We start from the raw sequence: 12990 nt of genomic DNA, 5'->3' as shown, positions 1-12990 counted from the left end.
GTACTGATTTAAAGTGCACATATTTCTTTGGAGAACAGACATTGTTTAAATTAGAACGTACATACTACAAGAATTCATGATTTAAATTTTTTATCAGAAAAGATTACATAATGTATTACACGTATTTGTAATAAATACACATATTCTAATTTAGCAATATAATGACAAGCAAAGACTTTTCAAAAATTTGTTATATTGTAGTAGACAGAGGTCCACTAAATCTCTTCATAATTGCGGCATATCTACCCTCTAATATAAGTAGTTCTAAACATAAATACAGACTAGTTGAAAACCAAAACAAAGTTTGACCGACCCTGTCTACAATAAATAAATAAAAAATACACATGGTTACAAAAGTAAAGCTAAACTGAAATGGTCCTGGAAAGATATTAAATGTTCGATTCATTCTTAAACTGTAAATATACGAAGTAAGTCTCTATAAATAACAATTGCTTACATATACTACATGAATGAGAATGTTGTTATTGTAATTAAACCAATGACAGTACTTGATCATAAATTTTTCAGAAAGTTTTTTTTTCGAAAAGTTAATACCACAATGTGGTAAAATGCTGTTTACGTTGGGTGGTGGGGCCATGGGGGTAACCTGTTTCATTTCCTTTTTTTACTTTTCACATATTGGTGAGACAAATGTCAAACTAGTCCACATTCATCTCCATGGTCAACCATTTTAGTTGACAAGAACCACATTTTTCACAAAGTGAACCCACCCTCTCCCCCCCCCGAAAAAAAAAAAAAATGAATTTTTAAAAAAGCTTACATAGGCTTGCGAGAGCTTCCTGATTCTTGGTGAGGGATACAATCATGTTAATAATTTCTCACTTCAAGAATGTTGTTTACTGTTATTCTTTGGTAACAAACATCGGTGAAATTGATGCAAAGCTCATTTATAAATCATAACTAAATAATACTGATATAATACTGATAACACATGAATTATCAAAAGCACTTTCATGATTAATCCGCAAACCTGCATATCGTCACTTTCCCGCATAAAGGCCGTTAGCGTCGCCTTCCCGCGAAAGGGCTGTTAGCGCGGACTGCGCATCGCCTTCCTGCACAGAGGCCGTTAGCACGTACTGTTCACTGCACCGTATAAATGGCCCTTCCGCGGGAAGGTGACGTGCCGTGCGCGCTAACTGCCTTTGTGCGGGAAGGCGACGATATATGCAGACAGGGATCTGTGGGAAAGTAGCACAATCAGCTAGTCACCAAGGGTTTATTCAAATTGGCAGCTTTTACGACTCCATGAAATTTTCACATTTCATACTCTATTGACTTGTTAACATAGAAAAGATCGTATAAAAAAAACCCAGAAAATTGAAAAATATTGTATAAAGTGAAAGAGCCCGAGAGGAAGCACCAATAAATGAATATAATAAAAGAATTCTTCAAAACAATTTGTAGTGTATTTTCTTGACCACCATAATAAATATATAACAATCAACCATAATCAAAATAAGGTGTTTTACAGTAAAATTGAAGCAAACATTTTGATTTCAGACTTCTACAAAAAATAACAATTTCTACAAGCCTGTTGCAGAAAGACTTTTTGATTTAAAGGCAATTAAAAAATCAAGCACAAATCCCAAATACAACTTAGTAGTTGGTTTAAAAATCAAGTTGCATTTGATTTTTGGAGTTGAGTTTGATTGCAACTCTTTCTAAAAAGGGCCCCTGGGCCCAGTTTCCTAAAGATATGTTACAATGATAAATACACAATTTCTATAACACATTCATTATCAGCCAATCAAATTGCATGATATCAGTAGTTTTAAACTGTTATTGCAAATTTGTTATTGTAACAAGTTTGATGAAACTGGCCCCTGATCAGAAAACGTTACAATATAATTGCAATTTGTGGAATAATCTAGGATTGAGGATGAAATGGTTATAAAATATGGCAGGTTCTTGAGATTCAGCAAAGTTTTCTCTCTATCGAGCAGTCGATCTCTTTCTTGGGCGGGTTACAATAATGAGCCCAGAGGTAGTCGTGAAGGTCCAAGTGATAAATGACATCAGCGATACGCTTCAGGATCGCGTTCATACTCGCATCGCTATGCCACGCATCGTAATAGTGGCGATAGAGAAGCAGGGAGACCGCCGACATGTCGTAGCGATGCGTGTGGGCCTTTGTATCGTTCACATTCGGCTCAATGTCACTCCACGTAGAGCCGTGGGGTCCAATGCAGCGCCAGTTTGAAGCGCATTCCAGCAGAGGCTTCCAGAACTTGGTCTCCGCCACAGTCCCGTTGACGGCCATCCACATGTGCTCTGACGCGATGAAAGCGTTGGGGTGGGCCTTGGTGAAGCGGGTGGGGCTGGTGCGTAGGAAGGTGTACAGGTCGGGGTGCGTGACCTCCACACTGAGGTTCTGGGGGTTGGTTGTCGCAATGAGGCCATCGTGTTTCAGGATGTAGGGGATGATGAAGTTGATGGGAGCGCGGAAGCGGACCTGGGGGCTGGCGTAGAAAAATCCACCATATTCCTTGAGAACTTCCTGATCAGTATGAAAGAAAGTAACAAAGAAACACATTACCAATATGCAGGAGAAAGGTAAATGGATGGGAGCTGGGGTGTTAGTGATCAAAAACAAAAGTAACTGAAAAATCGTGATAAAAAGAGCTGAAATTGAAAGAGCTCCCATAATTTTGTAAATAAAATTAAGCAAGTAAATTATAAACATTATAATCAGGACAAGGTGAGGGAGAAAGATGCATTTGACCATTGACAAACTTGAAAATGCATACCCATACATATATATAATACTTTAATAAATATCCAGCACTTAACATAATAATATCACAGCATATAAGATGAAAACATAAATAGCCATCTCACCCTGAGAGCAAATATCTTCCAAGCCTTGTTGTCAGTCTTGGCAACATGTTTGGGGTAGTTAGTGAAGTTGAACCTCCTCACTTCAACATTGCACATCTGTTCCATCTGAGTAGAAAGGTCAAAGGTCAATTAAAAGGTCAGTATACAAATGGAATAATGAACAACATGAAAAGTACATGTAGGTACGTATAGTAAAAGACCAAGTATGGGGTAGTTAGTGGAGTTGAACCATCGCGCAAAAGAATATTTTCGTTGGTACATATTACACTTTTATTAATCATGCTATTTCTCAAGGATATCGGTATTATACCTGTGGTGGCATTCTTTTCTTTTCTATATTTATATCTTTTCTCATACCTTAAATCACAACTTTCCCTGATCAATTAAATAGAGGTGTCTCTTCTAACAAACAAAAAATTTAAAAAAAATTGCACATTATTACTGGCCATTGTGAGCCATGATCATGGAAATTTCCCTTGTGCATCAGGTATGCATCAGGACTATCCTAAATTTATGGCACGTGATTCACTCTGTCCTGAGTTCATTGCCCTTTTACCTCACCTGCTTAACTATCTTCGGATGGACCCCTAGGTTGTAGACGATGATTTTCTTGACCGGCATATGAGCCTGAACAGACGCGATCAATCCAAGCCCAACGTATGCCTTCTTCTGACTAAATCCAGTCACCACGACAATGTGCTTATCAACTTCCTGTATTAAAAAGAGAGTAAAAGAATGTATGGACAACAGGGCCTTGTCTTACAACGAGTTAAGTTTGATCAAATCAATCGTAACTATGGACGGCCAGCAACGTCAACTTCTATTATGCATGTTTGTTCAAAATATTTGCTAGTTATGATGTGTATTCATGCATCCATTGTTTTTTTGAAAATTCACTGCGCTTCTCTTTGCATACAGAGAACATTGTGCAAGAATTTTGTAGAAAAAAAATTATGACACTTGATGGATTTCCATAGTTATCAGCCAATCCAAATCAAGGAAAGATGTCAGATAACTTGTTTGGATGATAAACGTTGATGAAACATTCCCTAGTAGGCATACGCTGATCAAGTCCAGAGCCACACCCTATTTACCATCATAGGGCCTAGTCTCCTCTTAGTGCCACACCCCATCCTTCACAACCAGGTGGCTACATGTCACTTACTTGCCAAGCCGGCATCTCAACGCTGATATCAATAGGTTCCCTGCTGACGCTGGCCTCGTTTGAGATTGGGTAATTGTAGTGGACGATCCTATTTGGATCCCTTGTAACTTGCTGGAGGAGAAGACGTTCACGTCGTGACAGCTCTCCGGGTATCTCATTATCCATGGCAACTGATCATGGAAGTATTAGAGACAAACATTAGGAATTGAGTGTTTTTCATATGACTAAATATATAATAATAACAATACTTGGTTGTTTTATACTGCACACATCAAAATAAATTGTCCCTAGACTCCTTACATGGATTAAACAAAGAAAATTATATCAAGGTACAAATATATTGTAAATATGAAGAAAGGAAATGAAGAAGGTCACTGAAGTCAGTTTGACTAAATCTGACTTCAAATTACAGGAGGCTGAAAAATTTCGAAATTGCATTTACAATTTATGTATCCTATGTTTACTTGGCTCTTTCCTCATATCTAATGATGAACTATTTCAGCTGTTATTTCCAATCAGTTATGAATGGACGTGTACAAAGAGCTGGCAAACTGAACTTGCACTGCAAGAGATATCCGACACGATTGGCTATCCATAATTATACCATAACTTTAGACCAGAGTTTATATTTATACAGGCGGCAGGCCCGAGTGTACAAATTATGTACTTAGGTACATTTATTTTCAGTAGGTATACTTCTCAGTATAATCTTAACTCCTCATGAGTTACGTTCGCATTATTGTGTATCCGTAGGCGTGTTTCGTTTGCATTTTTGCACAACCAGTTTCAGTTTTAGTTTGAAATTTTATTTTATGTAATAAATATCTTGTGTTTTCTTTCTTTTTTTTTAGGGCTGGGTGGGATGATTGTCTTTGCATTTTCTTTCTTGTAATGTATTCAATTAAGTATTGTGTAATTTACAATGTATATAATTTTTCAATTATATATATTTGTTTAACATGTATTTACATTGCAAAGGACCCCATGGAAGAACAGTGGTATTCTGTTAATACCACTGAAATGGGTCATATTTTATTGTATATAACCAAACAAACCTAGGCGGTCTATTCCCAATTTGTCATCTAAAGACTAGTTGAATAGTAGAAAAAATAAGTATAGACTAACTGGAAATTAGACAAAATGGTAAATGGGTTGACTCACAATATATGTAGACCAATTCAGTTAAGACAAACTGGTTTCAGACGAACTTGAATTTGAGGCCAGACAGAAAAGGGAGACCAAGAACTATTTTAACCCTCAGATAACCTGTAACAATAAACTCACCATGATAATGATACAGCAGTGTAATTCCAAGCAGAGTCAGCAAGACCAGTAGCAAAACACATTTTGGTTTCAGCCTCATGATGTCCTGAAAATATAAGGGGATAACATGAAACTAATCTGCTAATAAGAAATTACAAAATTCTAATCAACCCCAGGGGAGCAAGCCGGCCAAGCCCTATATACACGGGGACATCACCCAGAATTCGTCAATGTCATTGGCCTAATATACAAATGGTTTGTTCCAATTTGTTTAAACAATTGTTCTTTCATTTTATCACAACTTCTTGGGAAACCAGCAAGAAATGAAGAAACTTGATTTATTTTCTTCTTCTTTTTTTGTGGGGGGGGGTGATTATTTCTCACTCACAAAATGCCCATCTTGTAGTACTCAGCCATCACTGAAAGTTAACAATGGACTGCACATGGAGTTTACCACCATGGAAAATAGCAGGCAGCCATCCCATTCAGCAGGGTTGTTTTCTGATAAGAGGAGGTCTGCATCATTGCCATAATTCAAAAATAATCAAAAACTGAAGGTTTAACAAGGTTTGAATTAAAAGGAGTTAACACTAAACAGCCCATCAACAACATGTAGGCCTACATACATTTACAATAAGTTTTGATGTAAATGGATTAAGAGCATTGCACCCTTGTAATGTTTTAAAAGATGTACCGGTACCCAACTAGAAATGCATGACATTTTTCTTTTGTATTTTAGAATACTTCTATTTTGCAGTTTTGAAAATAATGTATATCTTTATTGAATCAAAATATGGTGCAAAAATTTCACATAATCAAGGGAAAAGAAATAATAAAGATAATTTCATATCAAATACATTCAGTTAACATCCTTTCAGAAAATTTTCTGGCATATATTTCAGAAAGGTGGTATGCTATTTAATATGAATTTATCTCAATCATTTCTTCCTTTTCCCCCCTTCAAGAATCAAAATTTAGGAGAAATCAAGGATGCAAAAATACACCCTTTCTCCATCTAGATGCTGTAGTGAAGCAGTGGTTGTTTGCTCCACCATTACAAGCCAAATAAAGGCAATAATGGCCATCATCCTTTTTCACGTCTGTGTAAAGTCTAGACGACAAAAAAAATCAGAAAGTATTGTATGATGGGGGGACCTAAAGCTACGTACTTTGTTTTCAAATGATAATAACTAGGCCAATTTTAATATTTAGGACCCCTAGACCAAAACAGCTTTGGTCTCCGTTATATAGGTTGTTCCGCTGAACTCAGTTGGCATGTTTATATATCAAGTTTGGACAAAACAGGAAAGTTAAGCTGCGCGACAGCCGAAGTCACTGTTTTTTCCCCCTTTTATGTTTATCAGGCCAAAACGGAATAATCTTTATTGGTCCAGTTCTTTATAATTTCTGTGAAATGCAGACAAAAATCGATGAGAACCATCGAGAGGGATTTTGCATTGTAAACCCCCCTAATGGCGGCTGCACGATAGCGAGCCTTCTGTGTACAAGGAGAAATTTAAAAAAATTATGTTTAAAGACTCCTCGAAACAGACGGCTGTACTACCACAAACCCCTCCCAAAAGAAACAGCAAATTTATTAGTACCAGGCAGTACCGGTAAAATGAAAGGGAAAGACTTCCATATGTCCCCTCCACTAATTTTAAAAAATACATCTCTAGAACCCCCTTCTTTCATTCTCTTTCTTCTTTTTTTTTCCTTCTTACTTCCGGTTGGAACTTGGATTCGAACCTCTGAGTCTCACTGCTGATCGAGGCATCTTCTGTCTGTCGCCTTACTCACTGAGCTAGCAGGAATTGTTGATAGACATGGGTTTCAAAATTATTATTGTGTATGTATGTATTGAGTTTTGTCAGAAGTGTATCAATCAGATATGATTATTTACGTCTGGGGGACCGACCCCTAACGTCACCATCCGAAAGACGTGACCAGGGCTCGAACCACGGACCTCTGAATCAATTGTAACTTCCCCACAGCTTGGATTTACAGGCGCACGCCACAACGCCCAGTTGAACCGATATTACGACTAGTCTACTCTCCAAGAGTATTGGGTATTTATTTTTCTGACTGAATAAACCGATGCCATTGGGAATTACACACACTCAAATTTTTTGACGCAATAAAGCTATATTTTGGTATGTATCCAACTTTTCCGGCCAAATCGTGGTTTTGGGAATCACTCGTAGATTTGTGTACTCGCACTTGTGTACAAAGTGAATGGAGGTGGAAATAGGGAACCGTGCGTGTGACTGAATAAAGCGCTGCTGTATGAAGTGAACGCGGTGGTTCCCTATATCATGATAATGCCACTTTTCCTTCTTTTATAAATTATCTCTTCTTGATAAACCTTCTCATCACCCATGTTTTTGTTTTTTTTTTCAATTTTAGTGGAGGGGACATATGGAAGTCTTGCCAATGAAAGTAAAACTTCAAGGGATTTCCCAAAACTAGGCCTCATAACATTTTTAAAAGGGGCAATTTCCATGTGCTGCGAACCAAACTCCCGAGTCCAACGGCAACGCCGCGACTCACGGGGAGTTCTCCGAATCCACTTGTTCACTGCTACCACCCTGCCTGTGGGGAATCTACAGGTAGGACTATGGACAGTTATTTTTTTTTTTTTTTTCAATTTGTTTCCCCTCCACAGGGATTTTATTATTATTCAAACATAACAAGATATCTTTTCAATGACAAATCAAATTAATAACAACGAAATACAGTACAACAGTAATTGCAACAAATATATAAATTGAACTGTCAGGTTCACATAATAGTAAACAATTTAAGAAACAAGCGAGGAGTAAATGAACAATAATATCCATATGTATAATTGTACATGGAAAGGGAACTGAACAGATCACCTCATGTAAACATGGCACGTAATTGAAACCATTTCTTTGTAAACTTTACCATTTTACAATTTGACTCTGCGATATATTTTTCATTCTTGAAATAGTTCTGAAGTGCAAATTTGATATTATCAAAAACAGGTAATTGATGTTTTACTCTGGAAGTGTAAATCATTTGCCGTATCACTATCAATAAACAATTTAATGCATGATTACTTGAACCTCTTAAGCCAAATAATTTTTCTTTATTAGAGAAAAATATTCTATTTCCAGTTTTAAGAAATATCCATTGTTCAAACTTGTCCCATATATGTTTAATACATGTACATTCACAAAGTAGATGAGTGACTGTTTCACGGTGTACATTACAAAAAGTACATTCTTTTTGTTGAGCTAAATTAATTTTAAACAATATTTCATTTGTATATAAAATGCGTTGCATTATTTTGAACTGAAACCAACGTAAATTCACATCGGTAGTACAACTGAATCCAATAGAGCAATATGACTGCCATTGCTTGTCATTCATATCGAATATACACTTCCACTTAAGAAAACTTTTACACTCCACTTTTCTTTTCTTTTTAAGAATCGTATAGATGTGTGAACAACCTTTATCATATTTCATAACAAGTGCTATTGTATCAGGGATAATAGGTTCTTGGAACTTGCTAAAGTGTGTGCCATTGCTAAAACCGTCTCTTATAGCATCACATAATCCACGGTAAAAAAGAAAATTTATTTGAACATTGTATTTTTCCTGAAGGTCATTCAAAGAGAGGAAATTGCCATGTACATCTAAAATATCATTAACAAAACGAACACCCCTATTATTTAGAGATCTACTGTGAATTGAGCTATTACCTATTTTGATAAAATCATTGTTCCATAAGGGTTGGCAAGGTATATCATTACAGTGCATAGATAACAGTGTGCTATACGCTAAGAACATTTCTTTCCAAAAAGTATTTTTAATTTCGTGTGCCAGTCTAAAAAAATAGCTATTTCCCATATACAGATCCAAGTTTTTAGTTTTATGCAAAAAAGAGTGGAGAAGACAAATAGTATTACCGTCAATGGAACCGTTTATCATTTTTTTCATCCAAGAAATTTTCAATGACTGGCAATGCAGATTTATGTCTATCATTTTTACTCCACCTTCAGAATAACTCTGAGACATTTGATTTCTACTTACTTTATCTGGTTTCTCTCCCCATATGAATCTATGAAATTGGGAATTTACATCTTTTAGAAATAACTCACTTGGATTCGGGAGAGAAAGAATTAAGTAGTTCAATTTAGACACAAACAATGACTTGACAACCGTAACTCTTCCAAGGACCGTCAGGTAACGTCTCAACCATGAAGTCATTTGACTTTTGATTTCTTTAAACTTTTCATTGTAATTATGCACTGTCATTTTCTGAAGATCTGTACAAAAATCTATACCTAAATATCTGAAGTATTCATCAAATACCCAATTCAAATTCCTGTTGGCAAGAATACAGTCTTTCTTGTTCTTGTATCCTCCAATCCATATTGCATGTGTCTTTGTTATGGTATGCCAATGTTGTAAAGAGCACACACTTTAAAAAATCATTAAAATATCACTCTTGTGACCAAAATTACTAATTTCTAGACAGTTGCGGTTTATTTTTCATTAGGCCCCCTAGTAACTTGGGAATAATTTTTGTATTCACCAGATGGCCAGAGCGCTCAAAAACTTGAATTTGGGGCATATTTTTTGTACGCCATCTATTGGTGGAAAGTAATATGGCAAGAAAATTTTCATTTTTTTGATCTCTATTTTTAATTAAGAAAAAAATGATTTAAAGAATCAAATTTAGATAAGAGTCAATTTGGATGAATATTAATTAATAGGTGTAATGGAAATTGGCAGTGCAAAAAAAATCAAGCATTTGCCCCAAAGAAAAAGAAGCCAAACATTGCCACCCTTATTTTGCCACAGATGGAAAAAAGTGAGAACACTCATTGAATGAGTGTCCGAATCCGATGCCAATGCTGCCGCTGCATGTTGACGTGGATAACTTTGACGTTTCAGTCAAGCCAAATTTTGTATTGTCCCATATACTAACTTTCGTGTCATAATTTACGGTTGGATAAAAAACTCAAATTATTCTTCATTGAATAAATGACAAATACTTCTGTTCCCTTTTCTAGGTAATACTACTGTCAAACAAGAAAATTTAAGATTAAGAAATGATAGACCACTTACACTGTAGGAGTTACAGTACCGTACTTTGAAAAATAATTCGTCGGTCTCAAATTGCAAGTGCTGTGCTGCTGCTACGCTGCGCTTCAATAATATATATTACGAAGGCCGGCTAGGCCTAGGCCGGCCAGGCGCCACGATGCGATGGCGAGAGCTAGCTAGAGCGAATCTAAGAAAAGAGCGCGAGCGAATGATTAATTGGGTGGTGGAGATGATGAAGAAGATGGTGGTGGTGGTGGTGTTGGTGATGATGATGATGATGAGGATGATGGTGATGATGAGGATGATGATGAGGATGATGATGAGGATGATGATGAGGATGATGATGAGGATCGATGATGATGATCGATGATCGATGATAGATGATCGATGATGATGATGATGATGATGATGATGATGATGATGATGATGATGATGATGCTGCTGCTGCTGCTGCTGCTGCTGCTGATGATAGTGGTACGTGGTGATGATGATGTTGATGATGATGATGATAGTGATGATGATGGTGATGATGATGATGATAATGATGATGATGGTGGTGGTAATGGTGGTGGTGATGGTGATGATGATGATCATGAAGATGCAAATCTGACAGGGTGACCAGACGTCCCGTATTTCCGGGGATTGTCCCGTATTTTGCTCCTTTGTCCCGGCGTCCCGACAAACCCTTCCCGGGACGCCCATTTGTCCCGTATTTCAGAATATTGAACAAAATTTAGTTAATACATTTAAAAGTGACGAATTTTCATCAAATAACCAACAGATGACGAAGCAGAGACAACACTAAAATCGATAACTAAACCATTGTAAATCTTTGCAAGTTCTGCGGTGATTTTCTTGCTAACCCAATACAGTGTACATTGCAAACGAACTGGCCTCCTGCCTGTGTGTGACAGGTAGTAGCTAGGCAATTAGGATCGGAGCAGATTCTCAATGGTGCAAACAATGACATGATTAACAATTTTTCCACCAAAATAATCACGAAATCGGCGTAATTATTGATTCTTAGATTACTGATTTTGAGGTGAAATCGGAGGATTAACTAGATCTAGTTGTTTCAGCTTTTGTTTTGAGTCTTGTTGTGTATGATACCGCGATGTTTCATCTAATTTTTAAGTTGACAATGTCTCACTTTGAAATTTTATTCATTTCTAAAACATTTTATTTTTTTTCAATTTATTTAAAAAACACAGAATATCATGATTTTTGTTAGATGATTGGATTGTTTTTGTTTGCTTGAAGTTTGTACTTTTTCCTCTTTCTTTTCTATCCTTCCTGCTTACTCTGTTCTGTTCCATCTATCTTTATTTCCTATCTTTCTTTCCTGATCCTTTCTCTCTTTTTGTTCATTTTTCTTTCTTTCCTTCTTTCTCTTACCTGCCTTCTTTATTAAATTTTCTTTTTTTTATTTCCTTCATTCTTTTTTCCTTAAACTTTTCTTTGCTTCTTTCTGCCCTCCTCTTCTTTTCGTTCTTTATCTCCTCCCATTATTTTCTTCTTTTTTTTTAAATTCTCTCCTCCCTTCATTCTTTCCTCCTTTCTTTATTTCATATTTTCGCTTATTCTTTGTTTCTTTTTCCCCTCCCTTTCTTGCTTCCTCCCTTCCTGTTTTTCTTCTTTCTTTCTTTCTTTCAAAGAATGGAGGGAACATGACTTTCCTTAATTCTTTTTCTTTCCTCCTCCTTTTTGCTTACTGCTTTTTCTCCTTTATTTTGTCTTTCACACATTTATTCATCTTCCCTTCCTTTCTTTTTTTTCTTTCTATATTCAATTTAAAGAATGACGGAAACCCTTTTTTTCTCTCTTTTATTCTTTCTTTCATCCTTCTTTTATTCTAACTTTCTTTTATTCTATTTTTTCCCCTTCAGTTTTTTCTTTTTTTCTCAATTCATCTCTTTTCTTTCTCTCCTTCATTCTTTCGTTCACCCTCCCAATTCTTTATATTTTTCACAAGTCTAACACTGTGTATAGCCTTCTTTTTTTTATTATTTTTTTTGTCGATTGTCCCGTATTTCATTTTGTGAAATCTGGTCACCCTGAGATATGATGCATTTGCGGATCCAGGATTTTGTAAAGTGGTGCTTTGTCGGCTCCCCAAAATTTGACAATTACAATAAGCAAAAAAAAGGGGATGGCCATCATTCACAAATAATGAAGGGCGCATTCGGTCTCCACAATAAACCCCCCCCCCCCAAAAAAAAAAAAAGTGATAATAGATTAAAATCAAATTTTTAAAAGGGGCTGAAATTAAGGGCATTTGGCAAAAAAAAATAGCAAAAATGTCATCACTCCAAACTAAGGGCATTTTCGGCCTTATTTCTTTAGCAGGGTGAAAATTGTACATGGTGTGCCCGAACCTTCCACCCCTACCCCCCCTGATGGATCCATGCATCATCATCATCATGACTTGGAGTTCCCTCTTTTCTCTTTCTCTCAATAAATTTATTTTGTTTTCTTCAATCACTTTACAACGTATAAAGTATTTGGAATGTACAAAGAACAAAAAAAAAAAGATCAAACTGAAATCAGAGTATATATGTTGGATGTTTTTGTTTCTTTGTTTTTTTCATAGTTAATGAAATAGGCCCTTAATTTTGATA

General features: G+C 36.2%; 1 protein-coding gene across 1 annotated transcript; it reads right to left on the bottom strand.

The window, feature by feature from the left end:
• Nucleotides 1-742: 742 nt before the first annotated feature.
• On the bottom strand, nucleotides 743-10411 carry LOC121414554. The gene is made up of 6 exons (XM_041607769.1): nucleotides 10394-10411; nucleotides 5312-5396; nucleotides 4028-4197; nucleotides 3424-3573; nucleotides 2863-2967; nucleotides 743-2521 (listed from the first exon to the last, which is right to left on the bottom strand). Exons 2-6 carry the CDS (start codon nucleotides 5388-5390, stop codon nucleotides 1940-1942), a joined length of 1086 nt encoding a protein of 361 aa, XP_041463703.1. The 5' UTR covers nucleotides 5391-5396; nucleotides 10394-10411; the 3' UTR covers nucleotides 743-1939.
• Between the last annotated feature and the right edge of the window lie 2579 nt (nucleotides 10412-12990).

This window comes from Lytechinus variegatus, chromosome 4, assembly GCF_018143015.1.
Source record: "Lytechinus variegatus isolate NC3 chromosome 4, Lvar_3.0, whole genome shotgun sequence".
Classification (NCBI taxonomy): domain Eukaryota; kingdom Metazoa; phylum Echinodermata; class Echinoidea; order Temnopleuroida; family Toxopneustidae; genus Lytechinus; species Lytechinus variegatus.
Note: the sequence above shows the minus strand (reverse complement) of the source record. Positions and strands in the feature narration are given on the sequence as shown.